This window comes from Ambystoma mexicanum, chromosome 11 (genome assembly GCF_040938575.1).
Source record: "Ambystoma mexicanum isolate Mex_15411 chromosome 11, UKY_AmexF1_1, whole genome shotgun sequence".
In the NCBI taxonomy this organism is placed as follows: Eukaryota; Metazoa; Chordata; class Amphibia; order Caudata; family Ambystomatidae; genus Ambystoma; species Ambystoma mexicanum.
This window is the reverse complement of record NC_090934.1, coordinates 388353529-388378304: the sequence shown is the minus strand read 5'-3', so window position 1 is coordinate 388378304 and position 24776 is coordinate 388353529. Positions and strand designations below refer to the sequence as shown.

General features: G+C 48.4%; 1 protein-coding gene across 6 annotated transcripts in view; it reads right to left on the bottom strand.

Annotated features, from left to right (window-relative positions):
• CELF1 (CUGBP Elav-like family member 1) overlaps nucleotides 1-24776 on the bottom strand; it is a 1228135-nt gene that overhangs the window by 283974 nt on the left and 919385 nt on the right. For 4 of the 6 annotated variants that reach the window (XM_069623101.1, XM_069623100.1, XM_069623103.1 and 1 more), the window contains exon 14: nucleotides 16224-16373. In XM_069623101.1, coding sequence (XP_069479202.1) covers nucleotides 16246-16373 — 128 coding nt within the window. In that variant the 3' untranslated portion in view covers nucleotides 16224-16245. Of the gene's footprint in view, nucleotides 1-14565; nucleotides 16374-24776 lie in introns of those variants that run through there. The other 2 variants (XM_069623102.1, XM_069623104.1) reach the window with 2 other exon arrangements.

Genomic DNA, 24776 nt, shown 5'->3' with positions numbered 1-24776 from the left:
CACAAGTAAACCCAAGTCTGTTTTGACACCTGAATTTCACACTTTCTCCAGACAAGCACAACATACAGGTATGGGCCTCGGGTGTCCAAGCCACCAAGGAAAACAGGGAACCCCATGCATTTCCGAAAAGAGGATACCCGTGGGAATCTGCAGAGGTATGACTTGCGCAAATCGGCCCAGAATTTATTACCCAGACACCCCTGCAAAGTCCGAAATGTGGGGAAAAAATGCATTTTCTGCCTATTTCACTGGGCTCACCCATCGAAACACGCCGCCAACACCACATGGCCTACCGTCCCGCGTTCCCACAGCTGTCCCAATGAAAACTGTACCTCACATGTGTGGGTGCACTACCTGGGCGCCAAGGGGAAAGCCTAAAACACTGGTAACCCCAAGTCTGTTTTGACACCTGAATTTCACACTTTTCTCCAGACAAGCACAATACAGATATGGGCCTCGGGTGAACAGGCCACCAAGGAAAACGGAATCCCATGCATTTCCAAAAAGAGGACACCCGTGGGAATCTGCAGAGGTATGATTTGCACAAATCTGCCCAGAATGTATTACCCAGAAGGTCCAAAATGTGCCAAAAAATCCTCATTTTTCACTTTGCCAGGGATTCTGGGTAAAACATTCTGGTCCGCTTCGCGCAATTTGGACCTCTGTGGATTCCTACTGGTGCCCTCTTTTCAGAAATGCAAGGGGTGCCCAGTTTTACTTGGTGGCTTGGACACCCTATGCCCAAATCTGTAGGTTATCTCCCCAAACCCTTTTGTGGTTATAAATGTGTTAGCCTTTTCCCTTTGCAGCTAGACTGGTGAACCCACACATGTGAGGTACCGTTTTCATCGGGACACATGTGGGAACGCAAGAAGGTATGACATCTGACGTTGGCGACGTGTTTCGTTGAGTGGACACAGGGAAATGTCTCTGAAATTGGCTGGAAACAACATTTCACTCTGGCCACCCACCGAAACACACCGCCAACACCACATGGCCTACCTTCCCGTGTCCCGATGAAAACGGTACCTCATGTGTGGGTGCACCTACTGGGGGCGCAAAAGGAAAAGGGTAACCCCAAGCTTTACGCCACTAACCAGTTTGTTCATGTGGGCAACCTAAAGATTTGGGCCTAGGGTGTCAAAGCCAGCAAGGGAAACAGGGAACCCCCATGCATTTCCCAAAAGAGTACACCCGTGGGAATCCACAGAGGTCTGATTTACGCAAATTGGCCCAGAATTTATTACTTAGAACCCCCAGAAAAGACCCACCTGGGAGAAGGGTGCCCAAGGTCGGGGATATTACTGCCGACTTTGCTGGAGCCCTGGCTGCCCTGCGTTACAGCTTCTCCCCACCAAGGAGTGTCGGCAGTGTGTCAATACCTCCACGAAGGGAAAAGCTGTAATGCAGGCCAGCCGCAACTCCAGGACAGTTGGAGGTGATCTGCCCAGACAGGCCATTCCCACCCACACCACAACAATCCAGCCCCAGTCTCACCCACCCCACTGACAGTGGGCCTTAACCATAGAATAATAAAAAAAACAGTACTCACATAACGTTGCAGCTGCTCGGGTAGAAAAAGCTGTAAACAAAACATGTGTTACCTACGGTCACACCAGCAAAATGTAGCCCTCCCTGGGGGCAGATAAGGGGTTGGGGGGGCCTTCCCTCACTCCTCCCTGGCCTCAGGCATCTCTTCCTAGGAGCAGATATCTGGACCCAGGGAGGGCTGCATGACATGGCACCACTTATGGGTGGGGGATGGGGAGGTCAATGTCCCATCCCATTATAAAATTCCCTGTCCCTTTGGGGTGCTCCACAGTCCCCCCTAAAATGCCTTCCACCATTTTCCATTTTTTACTTTGTTTACGAAACTTGCCTTGGTGCAGAGGGGCACATTAGTGTGCCAATCTGGACCCAGGGTGCTCAATCCTTACTGCCCCACCCACTGGGAGGCCTGTCCCATAATTTTTGATGGCCCTCTCCCCCCTCATCCCAAATGGATGGCGGGGCACCTCGTGTAGGCCTCCATGGGCCTCCAACAAACTGCTGCGTGAGGTACACCCCCCCCCCCTTCCATTTCGGGTGCGGGGAGAGAGACACCAAAAATGTGTGGGACAGTCACCCCCGGTGGGTGGGTCAGTAAGGTTTGGGCACCCTGGGGACAGATTGGCACACCAATGTGCCCCTCTGCGCCAAGGCAGGTATAGTAAACAAAGAACAATTCAAAAATGGCAGGCTCCCCTTTAGTGGGGGCGGTGGGTCCCCCTACACCCCTACACCGTTGTGGAATTTTCTAATGTGAAGGGGGTGCGCCTCTCCACCCCCCACCCCAATTGGAGGGCGGCCCATCTCATAGCCCTCTGCAGGGGTAGATAAGGGGGGGGTGCTGTCCTGCACTGCTCCCTGGGCTCAGGCATCCGTTCCTAGGAGCAGATATCTGGACCCAGGGAGGGCTGCATGACATGGCACCACTTATGGGTGGGGGATGGGGAGGTCAATGTCCCATCCCATTATAAAATTCCCTGTCCCTTTGGGGTGCTCCACAGTCCCCCCTAAAATGCCTTCCACCATTTTCCATTTTTTACTTTGTTTACGAAACTTGCCTTGGTGCGGAGGGGCACATTAGTGTGCCAATCTGGACCCAGGGTGCTCAATCCTTACTGCCCCACCCACTGGGAGGCCTGTCCCATAATTTTTGATGGCCCTCTCCCCCCTCATCCCAAATGGATGGCGGGGCACCTCGTGTAGGCCTCCATGGGCCTCCAACAAACTGCTGCGTGAGGTACACCCCCCCCCCCTCCATTTCGGGTGCGGGGAGAGAGACACCAAAAATGTGTGGGACAGTCACCCCCGGTGGGTGGGTCAGTAAGGTTTGGGCACCCTGGGGACAGATTGGCACACCAATGTGCCCCTCTGCGCCAAGGCAGGTATAGTAAACAAAGAACAATTCAAAAATGGCAGGCTCCCCTTTAGTGGGGGCGGTGGGTCCCCCTACACCCCTACACCGTTGTGGAATTTTCTAATGTGAAGGGGGTGCGCCTCTCCACCCCCCACCCCAATTGGAGGGCGGCCCATCTCATAGCCCTCTGCAGGGGTAGATAAGGGGGGGTGCTGTCCTGCACTGCTCCCTGGGCTCAGGCATCCGTTCCTAGGAGCAGATATCTGGTCCCAGGGAGGGCTGCATGACATGGCATCCACTCCATTGCGGGTGGGGGGCGAGGGGTGTCAACACCCCCTCCCATTAGAAAATTCCCAACCCTTTGGGGTGCCCCACAGCCCCCCGCCCCCTAAAAAGTGTTCCACCATTTTCACTTTTTTCCTTTGGTAACCTAACTCCCCTTGGTGCAGAGAGGCACATTGATGTGCCAATCTGGCCCCGGGGTGCCCAAACCTTACTGCCCCACCCACTGGGGACCTCTCCCCCCTCACCCCAAATGGGTGGCGGGGGCACCTCATGCAGGCCTCCCTGGGCCTCCTACAAACGGCTGCGTGAGGTACACCCCCCTTCCATTTGGGGTGGGGGAGAGCCCCCAAAAATGGTGGGGGAGGGCCCCCAGTGGGTGGGCCAGTAAGGTTTGGGCACCCTGGCGCCAGATTGGCACACCAATGTGCCCCTCTGTGCCAAGGCAAGTTTTGTAAATAAAGAAAAAAATGAAAAAGGTACTCTCCACTTTAGGGCAGGCTGAGGGGCACCTTAAACAGCCAGGTAATTTTCTAATGTAATGGGGGTGACACTCTACCCCCCACACCAAATACAGGGGGGCATCTCATTCAGCCCTCCTTGGGGGCAGATGCCCCTTCCTAGGAGCAGATATCTGCCCCCAGGGAGAGCTACAAGGGGTGCCTCCATTTCCCCTTGGGGTGAGGGGGAGAGGGCCACCCCCCTTTTCTGTAAAATATATCCCTGGTGGCTAGAGGCCCCCCCCAATCCCACCCAAAATTCCCTTTTGTTATTGTCTTTGTTTTTTGCCCCCTTCCCTGGGGGGGGATGATCAGCCATGTGCCCCCAGGGGGGGCCTAACGGGCAGGCCCCATCCTTTGGGGGCCTGCACACTAATTCCTGGTGGGCCTCCCCTCCCACCCCCCATCCAATTGGATGGGGGGCCGCCTCATGTACTCCTGCCTGTGGGCATAAATCTGCCCTCAGGGAGGGCTACAAGGGGTGGCCCCCCTTTCCACTTAGTGTGGGAGGGGGAGGGACACCACCATTTCAGGGGGCAAAGAAATCTCAGGCCCCCCCACCCCGTTGCTTTCGGTTTTTAATTTCTGCCCCCTTCCCTGGGGGCAGATCAGCCATCTGCCCCAAGGAGTGTACACATGTGCCCCCATGCTTTGGGGGCCGGGGGGCCAGGGCTGCTTACTGTAAGCAGCCCCCACCTCCCCTCCCCCGCATTCAAAGACATCCCCGATCCGCGCGCAGCAATGCTGTCACACAGGGTGTCCTCCCCTTTCCAACGACACCTTCCTCGATCACCGGCTTGAAATACAGCCGGAGATCGAGGGGGAGAAAGGTGAAGGATTCACAAGTGATGCCCGCCTCTGGCTCCAGGGTATCTGACGGGGGCGGGAAGCGAGGGAGGTGCCCGAAACTCCCTGTGCTTAGTCTCCTAGGAGACAGGAATGCATTCTTGAAGGATTGGCCGGCTGGCTGTCCGGCAAGGACAGCCTCCCTGCTGGGTGACTGACAGCTAGGCTGGAATGAATGGGCGAAACCTGCATAAAAGGCAAGGCTTTTTGGCTTGGAAGGCAGAGTTGACCACTGGACGAAGGAATCTGAAGAACGTGGAAGAGACGCCTGCTGCAACTTACTGGCCCGGTGAAGCCCTGCTGCTGTGCAGAAGCTACAATTCGCCTCGTATAAAGAAGCCCTGCAAGGACCACTTCTCCCCTTGAGTTGGTGGGACCAATCAACTCCAAAGTAAGCCACCTGGACATCTCTCAAAGCTGGTTGAATTTCCACTGCAGTCGCTGCTGGAACCGAATAGCCAGGGAGAGGAACACCAGATTGTGTGTGTTGCTTTTAAGCTGGCCAAGAGCTCCAAGAAGATCCTCCGGACTTCGAAGAGGCAGGGCTGACCGAGCCTGAGCCACCTCAACAGAGTGCTGGACCCGAGATGCAAGGAAAGCCCATCGCGACAGCCAGGATATGCGATGTTGCTATTTGCGGTAGACACGAGGAGCTGAAACACTGAAATGCACTTGTTTGAAGACTGCCGGTTGTGGTCGGTGACCGTCCCATTGCAGTGCAGGAGTCCCCAGAAGTCTTCCCTCTTGTCCCCACAACTGAGGACCAGGAACACCAGGATCTGCAGAGCTGCACAGGAACAGAAACCATCTGCTGAACTTTTCTTCAACTTAAAGGTACTGTAGTCTAAGAATTTACCTCTTGTTGTGTCACCTTGCTTGTTCTCAGTTGAAACTTGTCTTGGTTGTTCCTGTAGAGTTGCTTGCATCTTCTACCCACAGGCCTAACAACTTGTGACCCTACATTTTACTTCACTTTTTCTACAAAAGATTTTGCAATACTTTTACTTACCTGCAAGAAGTGTTTCAGTTCACCTTCACTTTTGCTAAGTTAACATTGGCTGGCCTGGCTCCCTGAATGATTCTGGTCTCCTCGGCTGGTGTGTTTTGCCTTCTAGGAAAAAGTTAACTAACTTTGCATGGGGGCAAGGTGTTGTGGGGTTTTGAAAGTACTTACCTGATTAAGAATAATTGCGTGAACCCTTGTCTTATTCTGAAACCTAGCAAACCATCGATTCTGTGGGATCGTTCCCTGTTGGTGCGCTAGTGACCACTCTGGATTGATTCCAAGATTCAACCTGTAATTTAGTTTAAAGACTCTGGCAGCAAGAAAATCCTACCCCCTCAAACTTCCCACAACACATGTTTCAACAATTGCTGACCATCAACAGACTGAATTAATTATATAATTTTTACCTCCAACTTTATTTGACAATCATTTCATTATGCTATGACTTGCCTGTAATTCCCAAAGAATGCGTTACTATAACTATACCACCAATTTTGGTGATCCAACTATTACTCATAACAGGCATGTTTTTCTCATTTTATCATAGATTACATATATCTTACAATATCAAAAATATCTTGTATATGGGTAATTGGCCACATGTCATAGGAATTGCACATTCTGTTTCATGTATAAGATAATAGTACTTATAGGGAGCATGGACCTTGTGCAGTCGATTTCCCTAATATTAATAGAACCATTAGTACCATTATAGAGCGTGCATTTAAGCTCTTCAATACGAAAAGGAATGGTCATTTTCACAGCCTGGGATATGCTGATAATTCTAATACTAATCGCGCTGCTATGCGCGTCAACGTATTTACTTTCATGACGTTAAGGCATACGCGTGATGCCATCACGTTGCCGGCGCCATTTTGAATGGTGGTTCTGCCGCGATCGTGGCAAGAGCATTACTGAAGGAGCCGAAAGGCGATTCCACATTCTTGCAAGACCTGTGCAAGAGACTTTCCAACTAATGGAGGTATATATTGCTGCCATTTATATATTTCTACACCAAAAAATGTGTGTTTGTTTGTAGTCATTTGGTGCTATTCTTTGACTAATGGGGCCACAAACTAATCTGATGTACTCAGGGATTAATAGTATTAAAGTCGGGCACAAATGCTACACCTCACTAATTTATCTTAACCTTACTAGTCAAGCATCATCCCAATGTGTAATATTCCCCCTACTTCATAGGTTTTAAATATGAAGTCAATTATTTTGGTACATTGTATATAATACACACCAAAAAACAATAATCATTACTGATATGGGCATCATCCCATAATAATATATCATTTACTTATGTGAAATTATATATACTCTTCACAGGCCATCTAATACTTATACCAGAAATGGTTCCATGAAACGCAGATCCTTTCAATCTACTATTTCACAATAAGGTAAGAGATCTAATTTAGGAGCAGTTTGCAGTTCTGCCATTAATAGACCATTACATATACTTTCCTCCACCACAGATGTACTATTAATCCACCCTTTTGGAAGTATACTTGATGATAAAGCAGGTTCATGAGCAATCTACAACTAGTAGCCACAAATGGTTTCGGATTAATTTTAGGGTGAGTAGGATTCTGTATTAATTACAGTATCTATATGGCGTACACAAATTGATTTCAGACACTTGTTATATTTTCTATATCGTGTACTGTTTTTTTAATATCTCACGAATACCTCATAAGCTGGTCGTTTGTGCATCAATGGATAGACCCCAGGTCTACCAATAAAGCCCTTTGGAAAGAAAGTGAAACAAAATACAAACACATGATAATCATGGCCAAAAAAACTTCTATAATGAACAGATCTCTACAGCAGCCAACTCCACCAGCAAATTGTTCAATATTCTCAAATCTATAGAAAAACCAAAAGCTATCACCCCTCCTTTCCTACCCTCACAAGAAGAATGCAACACTACTCAGATTGACTTCTTCAATAAAATTGCTAAAGCCAGGGATTCAATTATTAACTCATTGTCTAACAAACAAATGAGACCCTGCCAGTCGAGATTTCAACACCAGGTATTGAAACCTTTAAATTCACAGAGATCAACAGTAGTGACATGATCAAGGTACTGACAACAATGAAACCTACGACTTGTGCAGAGAATATCATCCCACCCAAAATAATACTGGATAACATTGACATATTCGCCCCCACCTTGACAAAGATCATAAATGCCTCCTTCAGAGATCAGAAAGTGCCCGATGCCATCAAAAAGGTTACAGTAACCCCTCTGGTAAAAAAACCCAATCTGGACCAAAGGGACCCAAACAACCTTAGACCCATAACTAATTGCAATTTCATTCTCAAAATTATGGACAAAATTGCCACCATGCAACTCCAGACATATGTGGAGGAGTCAAACGCCCTCCACCCACAACAATCTGGTTTTCGACCCGCCCACAGTTCCGAGACAGCCATGTTAGATCTCCAGACCAAAATGCTCGGCATTATTGACAAGGGTAAGACAGGCCTTCTTATTTTACTCGACCTCCGTGCCGCTTTTGACCTCCTTGACCACAACCTACTCCAGGATGCTTTGAAAAAGTCCACCAATTGTTCTGATGAAGCCATCAGCTGGATAATGTCATTCTTAAAAAACAGAATATCCAGGGTGCACTGGGGGGACAAGTTCTCTTTGGAAAAAGAAATCCTCTGTGGAGTCCCCCAAGGGGCAAGCATGTCACCATTGCTGTTTAACATCTACTTGAGGCACTTATGCCTAGTTCTTGACCATATTAACACCCATTTCACTAACTATGCTGATGATACGCAGCTGGTATTTGAACTAAGTGGCGATTATCAGAAGGACAGTGAGCAACTCAACATGATTTATATTTACGTGGAGCAATGGATGGACTCCAACTGGATGTGCCTTAATGGGAAAAAAACGGAGCTCATGATTTTTGGCTCATCATACGCCCGAGCTAAATTACCTACATCCTACGCATCCTTTCAGATCAAAGACACACCTATACCAGTATTAGGCAAGGTCAAAACCCTTGGTATGCTGCTTGAAGCATCCTTAGGGGCAGAGGCCCAAGCACAATACGTTAAGAAAAACTGTGCTTACCACCTCCGTCTAATAAAAGCCATCAGACCCTTTTTATCAGAGGACAATTGCGCGACCATAGCTAGAGCCACCATCTTGTCGCGCCTCGACTATGGCAATGCCTTACTCCTGGGTGCCTCCAAACGGTGCCTACAAAGCTACCAAGTTGTACAGAACAACGCAGTAAGAACTGTCAAGCTTAAATCTAGAACAGAGCATATCAGCGACTCCAGAAGGGAGCTTCACTGGCTAAAAATTGAAGATAGGGTGCACTTTAAGACCCTAACTATTGTTCATAAATGCATCCACGGAAAAGCACCAACATACCTAAAAACGAGGATCAGACCATACGTCCCAAATAGAACACTGAGATCATCCCAACTCGGCAAAATTGCAATAGCCCCACATAAACTTAAAAGCGGCCTAGGCAGAGCCTTTCCGTCCCTCGCAGCCAATCTCTGGAACAATCTCCCGGACCAGCTAAGAATAGAGCCCAACTACATCCGTTTCCGCAAATCGCTAAAAACCCACATCTTCAAATAAATTACCACATGTCCAAATCCCAGCTGGAGTAATCTCTATGTTCATTCCCGTCTCTGCTGTCCGTTTTCATGTCTGTCTGTCTATCGTGTTCTTATCCCTGCGCCCCGAGGCTCGCGAGCTACCGGCGCATTACAAATATTAAATAATAATAATAATAATAATATCCTTAAGACCATGAAATGGAGTGAATTAATGAAATGGGAGGACACATGAAATTGTCAAATTGCTTAATGCAGATCTATTTTTCTTCATATTTTGGCATTGAATTCTCATCCTGCACCGATTCCAACCCTACAACCCTGACCTGGCGTATGATGCAACATGGTATGACCTATCCAATTTTATGTCTTTTGTTATATTTTATATCTTTACGTTTCAATGTTAATATTTTGAATATCATGTACATTATCATCAATGCTGTTATCAATCATATCTACAGCCTTCACAACGACCAGGGGTCGAAATACGTGTCGGCTGTTTCTCTTATTGGAAAATAAAAATACTACATCACAAAAATACTACATTTGGACATTTACAACGTCTGTTTGAAATATTTTCTACAATGAGAGGACTGACCTTGAGCGCAAGACACTCCCCCGAAGCTTAAATCTTAAATTATTCTGAAACCTCTTTTCTTTGACACTCCTCTCAATAATAATCTAAATGCAACAGTGATATATTAATGTCCCCAGCAACCTAATTATTGAAGTCACCTGAGGGTTTAGGTAGTGTCTGTGGGCCATCCCAAATGGGTATTTGCTGATTTAGAAAACTAAGAGTATTTTCCAGTATATTTGTGTGTTGCTTTATACTGCTCTCTTCTGAAGAAGGCTTATTCAAACTGATTGTTAAATAAATTAATACTTGTTTAATCAAGAAACCTTGTGTGTAAGAGTTTATTTGAATACTGGTCACTGTGAATCTGTAATTCCCCTACAGCTCACACTGACCCCTCTTGAGTTAAGCCTGGCTGCTAAACACACTAGCAACCTGTGTAGTACAGACTTACATCAAAGGTTGGGTTCCTATTGCCAGGAGGTCAGGGTTGATGTAGTGCACCCAAAGGGTACTGCATACAATCTTGCCTAACCCAGGGTGGCCAAATCTGGCTGGTTGACAAAGACATCTGGCAGCTGCATAAGCAGGGGTCGAAAACAGTCGACATTTGATCATCGCCGAAGTCCTCCATTTAGGCACATAAAACTACTCGACAGCAGATAGTGTTTCAACGCTAGGGGTACACTGGCTCATATCGGCGCTGAAGGCGCAGTAGCGAGTATTGGTGCCGACGGTGGCCCAACTTTACTTAGCGCTGAGCCAGACTACTCCGCTGACATCGCAACTGCGGTCACTTTGGGTCCAGGGTTACCTGGCGCCGTTGGAGACACTCTGGCATGCTGCATCGAGGGACCACCGGTGCTCACAGCTGCCTTTCTGAACATATCCAACATTTGTTCCTTAAAAGCCTCCCACTCAGCCCTGTGGATGTCAGCCCTGTCGCCGACTTATCGAGGTCGTCAGTAGAATAGGACCCGCGACAAAGAGGGGCGGGCGGGCCCAAGCAAGAGCGACAAAGAGGGGCAGGCGGGCGGGACCAAGCAAGAGCGACAAAGGGAGGGGCAGGCGGGCAAGCACAAGCAAGAGCGACAAAGGGAGGGGCAGGCGGGCAAGAGCGAGAAAGGGAAAGTTGAGAAAGGGGGGGAAAAAGGCAAGAAGGGGGAAAGGCGAGAAGGGGAAAGGCGAGAAGGGGAAAGGCGAGAAGGGGAAAGGCGAGAAGGGGAAAGGCGAGAAGGGGAAAGGCGAGAAGGGGAAAGGCGAGAAGGGGGGGAAAAGGCGAGAAGGGGGGGAAAAGGCGAGAAGGGGGGGAAAAGGCGAGAAGGGGGGGAAAAGGCGAGAAGGGGGGGAAAAGGCGAGAAGGGGGGGAAAAGGCGAGAAGGGGGGGAAAAGGCGAGAAGGGGGGGAAAAGGCGAGAAGGGGGGGAAAAGGCGAGAAGGGGGGGAAAAGGCGAGAAGGGGGGGAAAAGGCGAGAAGGGGGGGAAAAGGCGAGAAGGGGGGGAAAAGGCGAGAAGGGGGGGAAAAGGCGAGAAGGGGGGGAAAAGGCGAGAAGGGGGGGAAAAGGCGAGAAGGGGGGGAAAAGGCGAGAAGGGGGGGAAAAGGCGAGAAGGGGGGGAAAAGGCGAGAAGGGGGGGAAAAGGCGAGAAGGGGGGGAAAAGGCGAGAAGGGGGGGAAAAGGCGAGAAGGGGGGGAAAAGGCGAGAAGGGGGGGAAAAGGCGAGAAGGGGGGGGAAAAGGCGAGAAGGGGGGGAAAAGGCGAGAAGGGGGGGAAAAGGCGAGAAGGGGGGGAAAAGGCGAGAAGGGGGGGGAAAGGCGAGAAGGGGGGGGAAAGGCGAGAAGGGGGGGGAAAGGCGAGAAGGGGGGGAAAAGGCGAGAAGGGGGGGAAAAGGCGAGAAGGGGGGGAAAAGGCGAGAAGGGGGGGAAAAGGCGAGAAGGGGGGGAAAAGGCGAGAAGGGGGGAAAAGGCGAGAAGGGGGGGAAAAGGCGAGAAGGGGGGGAAAAGGCGAGAAGGGGGGAAAAGGCGAGAAGGGGGGAAAAGGCGAGAAGGGGGGAAAAGGCGAGAAGGGGGGAAAAGGCGAGAAGGGGGGAAAAGGCGAGAAGGGGGGAAAGGCGAGAAGGGGGGAAAAGGCAAGAAGGGGGGGAAAAGGCAAGAAGGGGGGGAAAAGGCAAGAAGGGGGGGAAAAGGCAAGAAGGGGGGGAAAAGGCAAGAAGGGGGGGAAAAGGCGAGAAGGGGGGGAAAAGGCGAGAAGGGGGGGAAAAGGCGAGAAGGGGGGAAAAGGCGAGAAGGGGGGAAAAGGCGAGAAGGGGGGGAAAAGGCGAGAAGGGGGGAAAAGGCGAGAAGGGGGGAAAAGGCGAGAAGGGGGGGAAAAGGCGAGAAGGGGGGAAAAGGCGAGAAGGGGGGGAAAAAGGGGGGAAAAGGCGAGAAGGGGGGAAAAGGCGAGAAGGGGGGAAAAGGCGAGAAGGGGGGAAAAGGCGAGAAGGGGGAAAAGGCGAGAAGGGGGAAAAGGCGAGAAGGGGGAAAAGGCGAGAAGGGGGAAAAGGCGAGAAGGGGGAAAAGGCGAGAAGGGGGGAAAAGGCGAGAAGGGGGGAAAAGGCGAGAAGGGGGGAAAAGGCGAGAAGGGGGGAAAAGGCGAGAAGGGGGGAAAAGGCGAGAAGGGGGGAAAAGGCGAGAAGGGGGGGAAAAGGCGAGAAGGGGGGGAAAAGGCGAGAAGGGGGGGAAAAGGCGAGAAGGGGGGAAAAGGCGAGAAGGGGGGAAAAGGCGAGAAGGGGGGGAAAAGGCGAGAAGGGGGGAAAAGGCGAGAAGGGGGGGAAAAGGCGAGAAGGGGGGAAAAGGCGAGAAGGGGGGAAAAGGCGAGAAGGGGGAAAAGGCGAGAAGGGGGAAAAGGCGAGAAGGGGGGAAAGGCGAGAAGGGGGGAAAAGGCGAGAAGGGGGGAAAAGGCGAGAAGGGGGGAAAAGGCGAGAAGGGGGGAAAAGGCGAGAAGGGGGGAAAAGGCGAGAAGGGGGGAAAAGGCGAGAAAGGGGGAAAAGGCGAGAAAGGGGGAAAAGGCGAGAAAGGGGGAAAAGGCGAGAAGGGGGGAAAAGGCGAGAAGGGGGGGAAAAGGCGAGAAGGGGGGGAAAAGGCGAGAGGGGGGGAAAAGGCGAGAAGGGGGGAAAAGGCGAGAAGGGGGGAAAAGGCGAGAAGGGGGAAAAGGCGAGAAGGGGGAAAAGGCGAGAAGGGGGGAAAAGGCGAGAAGGGGGGGAAAAGGCGAGAAGGGGGGAAAGGCGAGAAAGGGGGGAAAAGGCGAGAAAGGGGGGAAAAGGAGAGAGAGGGGGGAAAAGGAGAGAAAGGGGGAAAAGGAGAGAAAGAGCGATAGAAAGAAAAAGAGAGAAAGAGGGGGTAGAGGTTGGATAGACAGGGGGGATGTAATCCCCAGCAACTGAAAAGGGTGGGTGAGGGCATTTGTCCCGGCAGCCAGAGAAAAGGGGGAGCAGGCTGGCAGATGCCCAGTCAGCCAGAGAGGGACCGAGGTCGGAAAGCGAAGCCGGGATGGATGGAGGCCGACATCCAGAAAGCTAGGAGAGGTGACTTGACTCCTGGAAGTCAGAGGACTGTGGAAGCCCCAGCAGCTAGAGGGGTGTGGGCAGCCCTAGGAGCCAGATGGGTGAGGGTAACAGCAGGCCAATAAGTGGCTGGAGAGCAAATACGTGAAAAGTAGAGTAGCAGAGCCAGGTTAATGTGTTATTGGAGCTGATCCAGGAGTCTGCATACCAAATACAGAATGTGTATTGTTAATGTTTGCCCTGGATGTCCAACAAAAAGCTTTGAGCAGAACACTGCATTTGGTATCTGTCACCATCAGAAATCTATAACTACTCACATATGGCAAAAGTGTCCAACCACATCTTCACTGAAACACACCGAGGCCTCTCAACACCTTTAAACACTCATCCCTTAGACAGCCACAACAGGTCCAGTTTCTCCACATCTAACAGAAATTAAGCCCTGGCAACCAACTCTTGCAAGCACAATATAGACACATGAAAAAGTAAGCAGCTCTGTAAACCGGCTCCTTTTCCTTCATGTCGACTGTGGGAGCAGTCAGTGGGTTATATTTCGCCTCCTGTGGTGCTCTATATGCTCCTATTCATCTCTGAAGGCAGGGACAAAAAGGCAAGTCTCACAGAATATTCCCCAGCACCATTCTATCTCGAGTAAGAGCAGCAGCTTTGGGTCAAATTTACACTTGTGTTTTTATATTCCTTAACGCCATTCCTCTTAGCATTGGGGTGGGGCGGAGTAGGTGGGGTGGGGGTCAGTTTTAATTAATTTCTTTTGACCTTGCCCCCAATATTGCCTCAAAGACTCCATAAACGCCCTTCCACAACCACATCCCACATTCTACACCAAGAACAAAGTAGATAAGGTTTTACCTCCTATAGCTAAAACATTCCCCCCCCCCCAGATGCTCCCCATTTCATGGTAATATGTGAGATGAAGGTGAGTCCCATTTCACTCACTGCGGCTCAACAAGGCATTGAATAACTTGTCATTGAGAGCAACAAGCCTGGGCTAGATTTAAAATGTTTGGTTCTCTATACCAACCACTGCCATCATTTGGCTATTGAGGCACAAAGAGTAAGTCGCATCTTTTAGTGGTTTCTCTCATCACCGTATCTTGGCACTGATGGACACTTTTTGATTCTGCTGGGCCCATATGGCTTCGGTTTCATATCTGAAGGGTGGGTAAGAGCTCACATTTGGCCTCCATGTGCACCCACTACTCAACATTCCTTTCTCCATTGCAAAACAGAGCAATTAGATTATAGGCTCAGCGGTTCACCGTCTCCCTCCCCCAAAGGTGATGTGACAGGCTGCACAAGTTTCACAAAGTCAGTCGTTTTAATTATTTGTGTAAAACAATTTATGCAGAGTCTACAAAATCACAGCCGTTCAAGTGAAATAATTTAGACAATAAATATAAAACCGCTATAAAAATAGAAATGGCAATGTACAGGAATACGCCGCCTTTCTTCCTTCCACTCTTGACTTGGGGAGTGGGGCACGGGGGAGGGATGTGTGTTCCATTCATAAAAAAGTCCCATTTTGACCATGGAAGCTCCAAATACGTTCACATTGTACCGATTTTGACAAACCTCTCAGGTTGCAGAATTCAAGTTTAAACAGTTCATCGAACATATACATATAAATACAAATGGCACTATATATGTATATGTCAAAGATATAAATATTTATATAAATAAAACACTGAAGAAAGCTACAATTTATAATACAACGTGGCAGCATCAACAGGGGCAGGGCACTTTGACCTGGCACTCCAGAAACCCACTGATCTGTTTTCGGTAGAGCTCTGGGTAACATGCACGTTAAAAGGCACTAGACCCCAGACGTTACCGTTTCAGGGGCAGATGATAACATCCTGAAAACCAGCACTCAAATGTTTATTCCATGTGCTTCCGAGAATGCTTTAAGAAAGCCCAAGGATGGTCTATGAGAGAAGCAGTCCTGATAAAGCAAATTATACACGACAGCCTGACCTTGTATTCCACACTCTGAATAACTAGTCTTTCATCACAGCCAGAAAGACAATTTGATAGGAGTAAGGACAATTTAAAAGCTCACAAAGCTCATTACAAGCAGCACAGGAAACGACTAAAAAAGCCATTGCGTTTTAGGGCCAACATACGTGGTACTGATGTGGGCATATATCGGCCATACATGATACAACTTTTGGATAGCTCAAATCAGGTACATGACCTCCATTTGGCTAGAGTACTGATGGCAATGTAAGGTGAAGGCCACTCAGGAAAGCTTAAACAAACAGTGTCTCCATTGCACTAACAGGTAGGGGAGCTTAAACTTCCTGGTGTTTGTGTGTCTTAGGAAGCAACGGCTGATGAGATGACCAAATATTGTGCGGCGTCACTGTGTGTCTAGAATAGGCTAAGTAATGCCAGTGTCCTCTTTGTACTGACAGAGGCTAGTGTGCACCTACAGCTATGGCTACGAAAGCAGCTCAGACACTACACGGTAACGTGTCCCTGAGATGGATTTATTCTGGCAAATAGCAGTCATTAAAAACCCTAGTGGAAGTGTGGATCAACTGCTTTCGGGACTGTATGTCACACCACTACACTTAACATCTATGCTCTGCAGACCAGAAAGTGAGGCTGAGGCACCAGGTCCAAGTCCCATATGAAGACAGCCCATTTGTGCACATGATAGCTGGCACAGTTAATACACAAGTTACAAACACAGCAAACTCCAAATGGGGAATAAAGAGAAGAATTATTGATATGGCACCTAAACTCCAAAATAAAACATGTAAAACAGAAGCACAAGCTTGTCTTCCATACAAAGCGAAATTCACAACAAGAAGCTGTCACTGGAGTCCATGGGATCAGGATCAAAAAGAGCAAAGAATCTGGTGTGCTTGCTGGCGCGCTTGAAGCATATGGTTGAGTGTGCTCCTTCCACACACCCCCTTTGGGGGGCAAGAGGGTCGTCTCCTCCCACTTACCAGAACAAGGAGGAAAAGGAGCTCAGTATGGCTTGCTGTCATTTTTGGAGCGTTTCAGCTGCACCTTCAGCCTCTTCATTCCAATCTGAAAGCCATTCATGGACTGGATTGCTGCCTGAGCAGACACAGGATTGTCGTAGCTTACAAAACCTGATAACAGAAAATCTGGTATCAATAAGACTTGAAATATAATGTGGCATTAGCAAAACAAGTCACCTATGTACTGTGCTCCCAGTCCTAAAAGTATGCTTTGCAATTTTCAATTACTAATTCTTTTGGAGAAAAGAGCCGGGGTTTACAATAAAAGGTGATCATGGTTTACCTACAACCCCGTTTTAGATCGATTTATTCTAGAATCACAAACATTAAATTTTCTAGTCACAGTTGAATCTATGCTCTGCCTGCCATTCATTTTATCTGTGTGCATATTTTAGGCTTTGCCAGCGGCCATTCCTCTGGGAATATCCACGGAACAGAAAGAGTGCAAGGTTATGAATTTTGCATTTTTGTTTTCATAAAGACACTTTCACACATGCATAAAAAACAGTGTTAACTTCTAATGGGCAGATTTTAGGAGGCCAACCTAGTTATAATAAACCAGGAGCTATGAGCGTTTTGCCAAAGTCCAATCAAGGTACTGAGGAGAGCAGACTAGGATTAGTCTCAGGAGATTGAGTGAGGTCAGGGGCCTTCAACGACTCCACAAGCAAAAACAACAATTCCGTTTTTAAAATAGTTAGGGAGAATTCTCAGAAATGTTCTAATTCAGTCTACCTTAGAGAGCCCCAGCAAAACTTTGCTGGATTTTGAGGACTTGATTTTTTTAACCTGAGAGTGCGAGACCCTTTTCCCACTCCGTCATGTATTTTAATGTGATTTTGTACACAGTTTCTTTTTGGTTGTGGAGTCTGACAAACTCCATAGGCATCATCTTTTACATTGTGTCACACAGCACCTTCAGTGCAGTGACACAGGGAAGTCTTCCAGATTTTCCAAAGGTTTAAATACCTTCTCTGGGATCAACTACTGTTTCCAGAGCAGAAAAAGTGAAATTGACTTTACTTACATTAGTAACTTTCTAGACCCAGCACACACTCTTTTACAATAGGGTGCTGGAGGGGTTACTTAGTATCCCCTTTATCTTCTCATGTAACATTTTTAGGTTACCCTTTCTTCACTGAATGGCTTGTGGCATTGTTTTACTTTTTTACTACTATTATGGGATTTTACCGCGGGCTACGTTCGCAGCCATGGTAAAGCGCCCATGGGTGCCATTTTTGTCAAAATGGCCCTGGTTGTCTTTTTTCGCCATTTCTTTATGGAAAGGTCCTTCTTGAGATGTACTCTGCGTGCCAAACCAGGTTTGGTCTCTTTGTTCATTTTGTCTTTGGCAGGCTTCACAAGTGAAACCCGCCTCTGGCTCCAGGGGGTCTGGTGGGGGCAGGAAGCGAGGGAGGTGCCGAAACTCCGTGCTTAGTCTCCTAGGAGACAGGAATGTGCTCTTAAAATGTTTAGATGGCTGGCTGTCTGGCAAGGACAGCCACCCTGCTGGGTGACTGGCAGCTAGGCTGGAATGAACAGGAGCAAGCTGCATAAAAGGCAAGGATTTTTGGCTTGGAAGGGAGAGTCGAAGGAATCCTAAGAAGAACTTGAAGATGCCTGCTGCAACTCATGAACCGTTGGTTTGCCTGGTGAAGCACTGCTGCTGTGCTGAAACTCCAATTTCGTATCGTCAGAAAAGCTCCGGCAAGGACGACTTCTCCCTTTGAGTTGGTGGGACCAATCAACTCCAGAGTAAGCCACCTGGCCAGCCTCTCAAAGTTGGTCGAGTATCCACTGCAGTCGCTGCTGGAACCAGATAGCCAGGGAGAGGAACACCAGTTTGTGTGTGTTGCTTTTAAGCTGGCCAAAAGCTCCAGGAAGATCCGCTTGACTCCCAGGAAGCAGCACTGACTAAGCCCGAGCCCCCTCAACAGAGTGCAGGACCCCAGAAGCATGGAATCTTGACAGCCAGGAACTGCAGTGTTGCTATTTGCGGTAGACGCGAGGAGCTGAAACACCGAACAGCCACTTGTTTGAGGTTTGCCGGTTGCGAGCGGTGACCGTCCCATTGCAGTGCAGGAGTCCTCAGAAGCCCTTCCTCTTCTCCCCACGACTGAGGCCCAGGAACAGCGAGATCTGCAGAGCTGCACCAGAACAGAAATCTGCTGCTGCACTTTTTCTTCAACCTAAAGGTACTGTAAAGTTTAAGAGACCTTACCTCTTGTGTAGCCACTTGTCCTCGTTGGAGACTTGCTTGGTTGCATGTGTGGAGTTGCTGCCAGCTTCTTTACTTCACAAGCCTAATCAGCTTGTGGCCCTACTTTGATTTTCTTCTATTCTACCAAGACTTTTCAAACATTGGAAAATACTTTTCTACTTACCTGCAAGAAGTGCTTCACATCACTTTGACTTTTGCTAACTTATCATTGGATGGCCTAAACTCCCCAAATGACTTCCCTCTACTGCTCATGTGTTTTGCCTCCCTTCCAGGAAAGGGTTAACTGACTTTGCATTGGGGGTTGTATTGAAAGTAGTTACCTACATAAGAATAACTATATTACTTGTTTTATTCTGAACTCTCCAACACTACTCCTAAGAATATTCTAAATGCCATAGTGATATATTAATGTCAACAGCACCCTAGCTATTGAAGTCACCCGAGAGTGTAGGTAGTACCTGTGTGTCATCCAAAATTGGTATTTGCCGATTTAGATAAGAGTGTGCATGTGTGGTGTTTCATATTACACCTTCTGAAGAAGGTTTATTCTAACTCGCTGATAAATTAATAATTGTGTTATCAAGAAACCTTGTTTGTAAAGGTTTATTTGAAAACCTGTCACTGTGAATCTCTGTGTAACTACCATACAGCTCACATTGACCCCTCTTGAGATAAGCCTGGATGCTCCGCATGCTACCAACCTGTGTAGTGCAGACTTATAACAAAGGTTGGGTTTCTATTGTCGTCAGGTGGTCAGGGTTGTTGCAGTGCACCCAAAGGGTACTGCATACGATCTTGTCTAACAATAGTTATTTGTTTAGGTCTTTAGAATACATCGAAAAATAAAACTAGTAGGTAGCAATATGACCTGCATTACTCACTGTAAAAGCATTTCTGATGATTGTATCTGCTTAGATTCACATGCTGTGCATAGTCCGACATCCAGTGGTCACTGCGGAGTATTGCATTTTGTTTTTCGTAGTCGAAAAGGGGACGTCGACATAGGCGTGTCTGTAATACTATCCCTATAGTGATGTGTAGTGTACCCAAAATCCCTCACGCGTCGAGGTCCCTCTGTATTTTTTCTGCCCCGAAGGAGCCTTATTAGACGCGAGTGAGTACAAAAAAGAGAAGTAATAAGATGTCTATGTTCCTTCCATCCGAGCGGGGAAGGGTGGGCGCATGTGAATCCAAGTAGATACAATCATCAGAAATGCTTTTACGGTGAGTAATGCATGTCTTCTGACGTTTGTTAATCTGCTTAGAATCACATGCTGTGCATAGACTAGCGAGCAGTACCCGGAGTTGGAGGTGGGTTGTGAGAAGGAACAGTAGAGAAAAGATGTCTTAGTACTGCTTGTCCCACCTGGGAATCAGATCTAGAATGGGCATCTAGACCGTAATGTTTTGTAAAGGTGTGTACAGAACTCCAGGTTGCCGCTTTGCAAATGGACTCAAGGGGAACATTTGCAATGAATGCTATGGAAGCCCTGGTGCCTCGAGTAGAGTGTGCTCTTGGCTTGAAGGGCAGATCTCTCTTCGCAAGAGTGTAACAGAGAGTGATGCATTGGACAATCCATCTAGAAATAGTGGATTTGGAAACTGCATCTCCTTCTCTTCCTGCCGCCACCGAGACGAAGAACTGATTAGTTTTCCTCAGTGGTCTAGTACTTTCCAATTTAAAACATAACCGCTCTGCGCACATCGAGTGTGTGCAGGCTTTTTTCCCCCCAGGTTTGATGGGTTTTGAAAGAAAGTTTGTAGTTCTATAGCCAGGTTGACATGGAATTTAGAAATGAATTTTGGTGCAAACCTAGTGTGTGTGCGTAGAACCACCTCGTCTTTGTGAACAGTTACAAAGGAATCTAGTATGGAGAGCACTTGTAGTTCACTTACTCTCCTAATGGAGGTGATAGCTATTAAGAAAGCAGTTTTAAGAGTGAGGTTCTTAAGTGTTGCTTCGTGCATGGGTTCGAAGGGAGAACCCATTAGCCTGGTCAGTACAACATTTAGGTCCCATCCGGGCGCTGGGTTAGATATAGGAGGGTGGATCCCTTTAACTTCCTCCATGAAGGCTTTAATGACTGGAACTTTCCACCATGACACCTTATGTTGAGACGTGGTGTATGCGAAGAGTGCAGCTAAGTGAACTTTAATATAATTAAAGACTAATCCTGAGTCCAACAATTGAGTTAGGTATAGAACAATCTGAGAGCCCTACACCAGATGACAAACCGTTTCCACTTGCTAGAGTAGCAGTAACGAGTGTTCGGTTTCCTTGCCTCTCTAAGGATGTCCAGGCATTTCTGTGGGAGCTGTAAATGTCCAAATTCTATGACCTCAGGAGCCAGGCTGCTAAATTCAGGGTCTGTGGGCATGGGTGCAGCATTCTACCCCTGTCCTGCGACAGCATGTTGTACGGGCAGGGTAGTTTCACCGGTGGAGAAGAACAAGTTACTTCTTACCTTCTAACGTTCTTTCGATGGGATGTTCCTCCGACGTATTCCATATCTTTGATAGATCATCTCCCAGCTTGCTGGGCTCGGAATTTTTTTTTCAGTAGAGGGTGCTGCGCGTCGACGTCCCTCGAGCCGATGTCCTTCGACGGCCTCTGTATCAGCGCCGTCATCACACGTATAAATAGACTTGCGCAGCGTCCGTTGCTCAGTTCCGTTTTGACGTTAACAGTTGTTTTACATGAATTGGTTATTAACCTTGAAGGACCGTAAGCTGCAACCACAAGGGAAGTATTACTGCAGGGATGGATGGGAGGGGTGATCAGGAATACGCCGGAGGAACATCCCATCGAAAGAACGTTACAAGGTAAGAAGTAACTTGTTCTTCGAAGGGATTGTGTCCTCTGACGTATTCCTTACCTTTGATAGACTCCCATATCAGTGGTGTGTAATTGGAGGTGGGAGTAAAACGCCATGTTTCCTTTTAGGAATGAACCGAATGTAATACGGCTTTGCCAAACCTAGTCTCTTGACTAGAGGAGGAATCCAGGTAGTAAAATCTTGTGAAGGTATGTGCGGACGCCCATGTGGCAGCCGCACATATGTCTCAAACCGGAATCCCTTTTTGGAGGGTCGAGGAGGCTGCGATACCCCTGGTTGAATGAGCCTTAAGATTTTGAGGAGGCTCTTTCCCTGCTAGTTTGTAACATTCCAGGATGGCCAAAATAATCCATCTGGAAATGGTTTGTTTTGTTATTGGTAGTCCTAATTTGTGCCCCGAGTAACCTACAAACATTTGGTCTGCTTGCCTAATCCAGCAAGTCTGCTGATGAAAAAGCTTAAAGCCCGCTTTGGGTCCAGCCTATGTAGCTTTTCTTCCTCTTTCGCCGGATGGGGAGGCGGATAGAATGAAGGTAAGGTAATTTTCTGAGTGATGTGGAATTCAGAAACGACCTTTGGGAGGGTTTACAAGATAGAGCTTGTAATTCGCTCACCCTTCTAGCAGATGTTAAAGCCACTAATAAGACAGTTTTAAGGGTAAGAAATCTTAGCGAACAAGAGTGGAGTGGTTCGAAAGGAGTACCCATCAGAAAATTTAAGACTAAATTTAAGTCCCATAAAGGAAACTGGAAAGGTCTTGGGGTGGTGGTGGTGGGGAGGAGGGGGGGGGAAACATTAGTTACATTAGTTAATCCCTTTAGAAATTGTATTACTAAGGGTAATTTGAAATACGATGGCTCCTCTGAGGTGCGCTTGAAGATTGATAGCGCTGCGTGATATCCCTTGATAAGTAGAAAGGATAACACCGCTGGTGTACCACATGAAAAGGGGTCGATATTCTCTTCTCTACACCAGCTGCAAAATTTGTTCCAACGGCAGTGGTATAAAGACTTTGTTGCTGGCCTTCTGGCCGAAAGCAACACTTCCATGACATAATCACGGAGGTCCCAATCCTTGTAGCTCAACCTTTCAGAAGCCAGGCGTGAAGGTGTAGGGTTCTGATGTCTGGATGGAGAACCTGAACTCCATTCTGTGAGAGAAGATTCTCCTTGAGTGGAAGACGAATTGGAGGGCAGATGGATAGGTCCAGAAGGTCCGGGTACCACATTATCCTGGCCCAGACTAGGGCAATTAGGATCATGGTTCTCCAGAATCTTGTCAACCTCCTGATCATTTGAGGAATGACAGGGACTGGTGGAAACGCGTACAGGAGTGGAAACTCCAAGTCCACTACGAACGCGTCCCCTAGAGCTCCTCTCGGGGGAAATTCCCTTGAACAAAACAGATCCACTTGAGGGGTTCCCCAAAGGGCAAAGATCTCCTGAAGGACTTCCTGAGCTAGTTCCCACTCGTGGGACACTGTGGCCTGCCTGCTCAGAGCGTCCGCCGTCAAGTTCTTCTCTCCGGCTAGGTGAACCGCCGATAGAGAGATTCCTTCTTGAATTGTCCAAAACCAGAGCTGCATTGCCTCTCTGCACAGTGGCAGTGATCCTACGCCTCTTTTGTGGAGGTAGTGCATGGCCACTGTGTTGTCCGTCATTATCAGGACATTTTTCCACTGTACAGATGGCAGAAAAGCTTTCAGCACTAGTCTGATTGCTCTCAGCTCTAACAGGTTGATATGTAGTCTGGACTCCGATGGAGACCAACGACCGCTGATGGTCAAGTGGTTGGTATGGGCTCCCCATCCCGTGAGTGAGGCATCTGTGACTACTGCTATCTCCGGCCATGGTTGCCAAAACAGTTCCCCCTTCAAGATGTTTTTCTGGCAGGCCCACCACTGAAGGTCTCGAGCCACCTTGTCCGGAATCTGAAGGAGGTCTGTCATTCTCCCTGAGAATTGCGACCACTGAGTTCTCAGTGCCCACTGAAGAGATCTCATTCTCAGGCGAGCCTCTGGCACAAGGAAGATGCAGGATGCCATGAGGCCTAGCAACCTCAAAAAAGTCGAAGGCTGGGAGACGGGCATTTTGAAACTTGGTGACCATCTGCAGAATATCTTGAGTCCTCACCTCCGGTGGCGAGGCTTTTCCCAGGGAAGTGTCCAGGACCACTCCATGAACTGGAGTCTCTGTGATGGTATCATCTGTGACTTCTTTAAATTGAGGGAGAAGCCCAGTTTGTGAAGGAAGTGGCAGACATAATCTAGCTGGATCTGAGCTTGTTCCGAAGATACAGCTCTGATCAGCCAATCGTCCAGGTAGGGGTAGACGTGGATCCCTTCCCTCCTTAGACTTGCAGTCACTACCGACATTAGCTTGGTGAAGACCGTCGGGGCGGAGGTCAGCCGAAATGGCAGAACTCGAAATTGCCGCCAATTGCGAACCTCAGGTATTTCCTGTGTTTGAGATGGATTGGCACATGGAAATAAGCACCCTGGAGGTCCAGACATACCAGCCAGTCCTGGAGCTGGAGGGCCTGAAGGATCTGGGAGAGAGTTACCATCTTGAACTTGTCCTTCCCGAGGAACTTATTCAATTCTCGTAAGTCCATGATAGGTCTCAGTCCTCCGTCTTTCTTTGGTATGAGAAAGTAGGGGGGAGTACCAGCCCTTGTTCCTCTCCGCTACAGGAACCGGTTCTATGGCACCTTTTTCTAGCAGGTCTACAATTTCCTGCAAGAGGAGCGGATCTCGAACTTTCATAGAGCTGTTCCCCGGTGGATGACTGAGGGATGCGTAGAAAAGGCAGGCAGTAACTTTGGGCAACTGTCTGCAATGCCCAAGCATCTGACGTAATAGCCTGCCATTCTGTCAGATGTTGAGTTAACCTGCACCCTACTGGTGTTTTGTGAAGAGAGTCCTCAGAGCGGTTTGGAGGCACCTGCTGCGGCTTTTGTATTTTTACCCCGTCCACCTCGGGTGAATTTTTTCGGACCCCTTTGTACCGGCTATCCTCTGCCCTTTCCGAATGCGGAATAGAAGTGAATTTACCTCTCCAAGAGGTTCCTGAGGGGCGATATGGCATCTGACGGATTGCAGCTCCCAGGGATTTTGCTGCTGCCTTTGATGTTTGTAGCTTTTCTAAACTGTCATCCGCCTTCTTACCAAACAAAGAAGAGCCGTCAAAGGGCATATTCACGAGTCTGCTTTGCACATCTGGAGCAAAACCAGACTTTCGCAACCAAGCAAATCTTCGGGTTTTTGTACTTGCCGCCATGGCCCTGCTGATGCTGTCAGCAGAATCGATGCCAGTTTGAAGGGATTCACACATAGCGTCTTTACCATCCTGGATGATTTACGGAACGCTTCCCTTTCTTCTCCCCCCGGGAGGCAGTCAGCCGCTGATGAAGCACACTCCCAAAGTGTGTGGCTGAACCTAGCGAGCGTACAAGTAG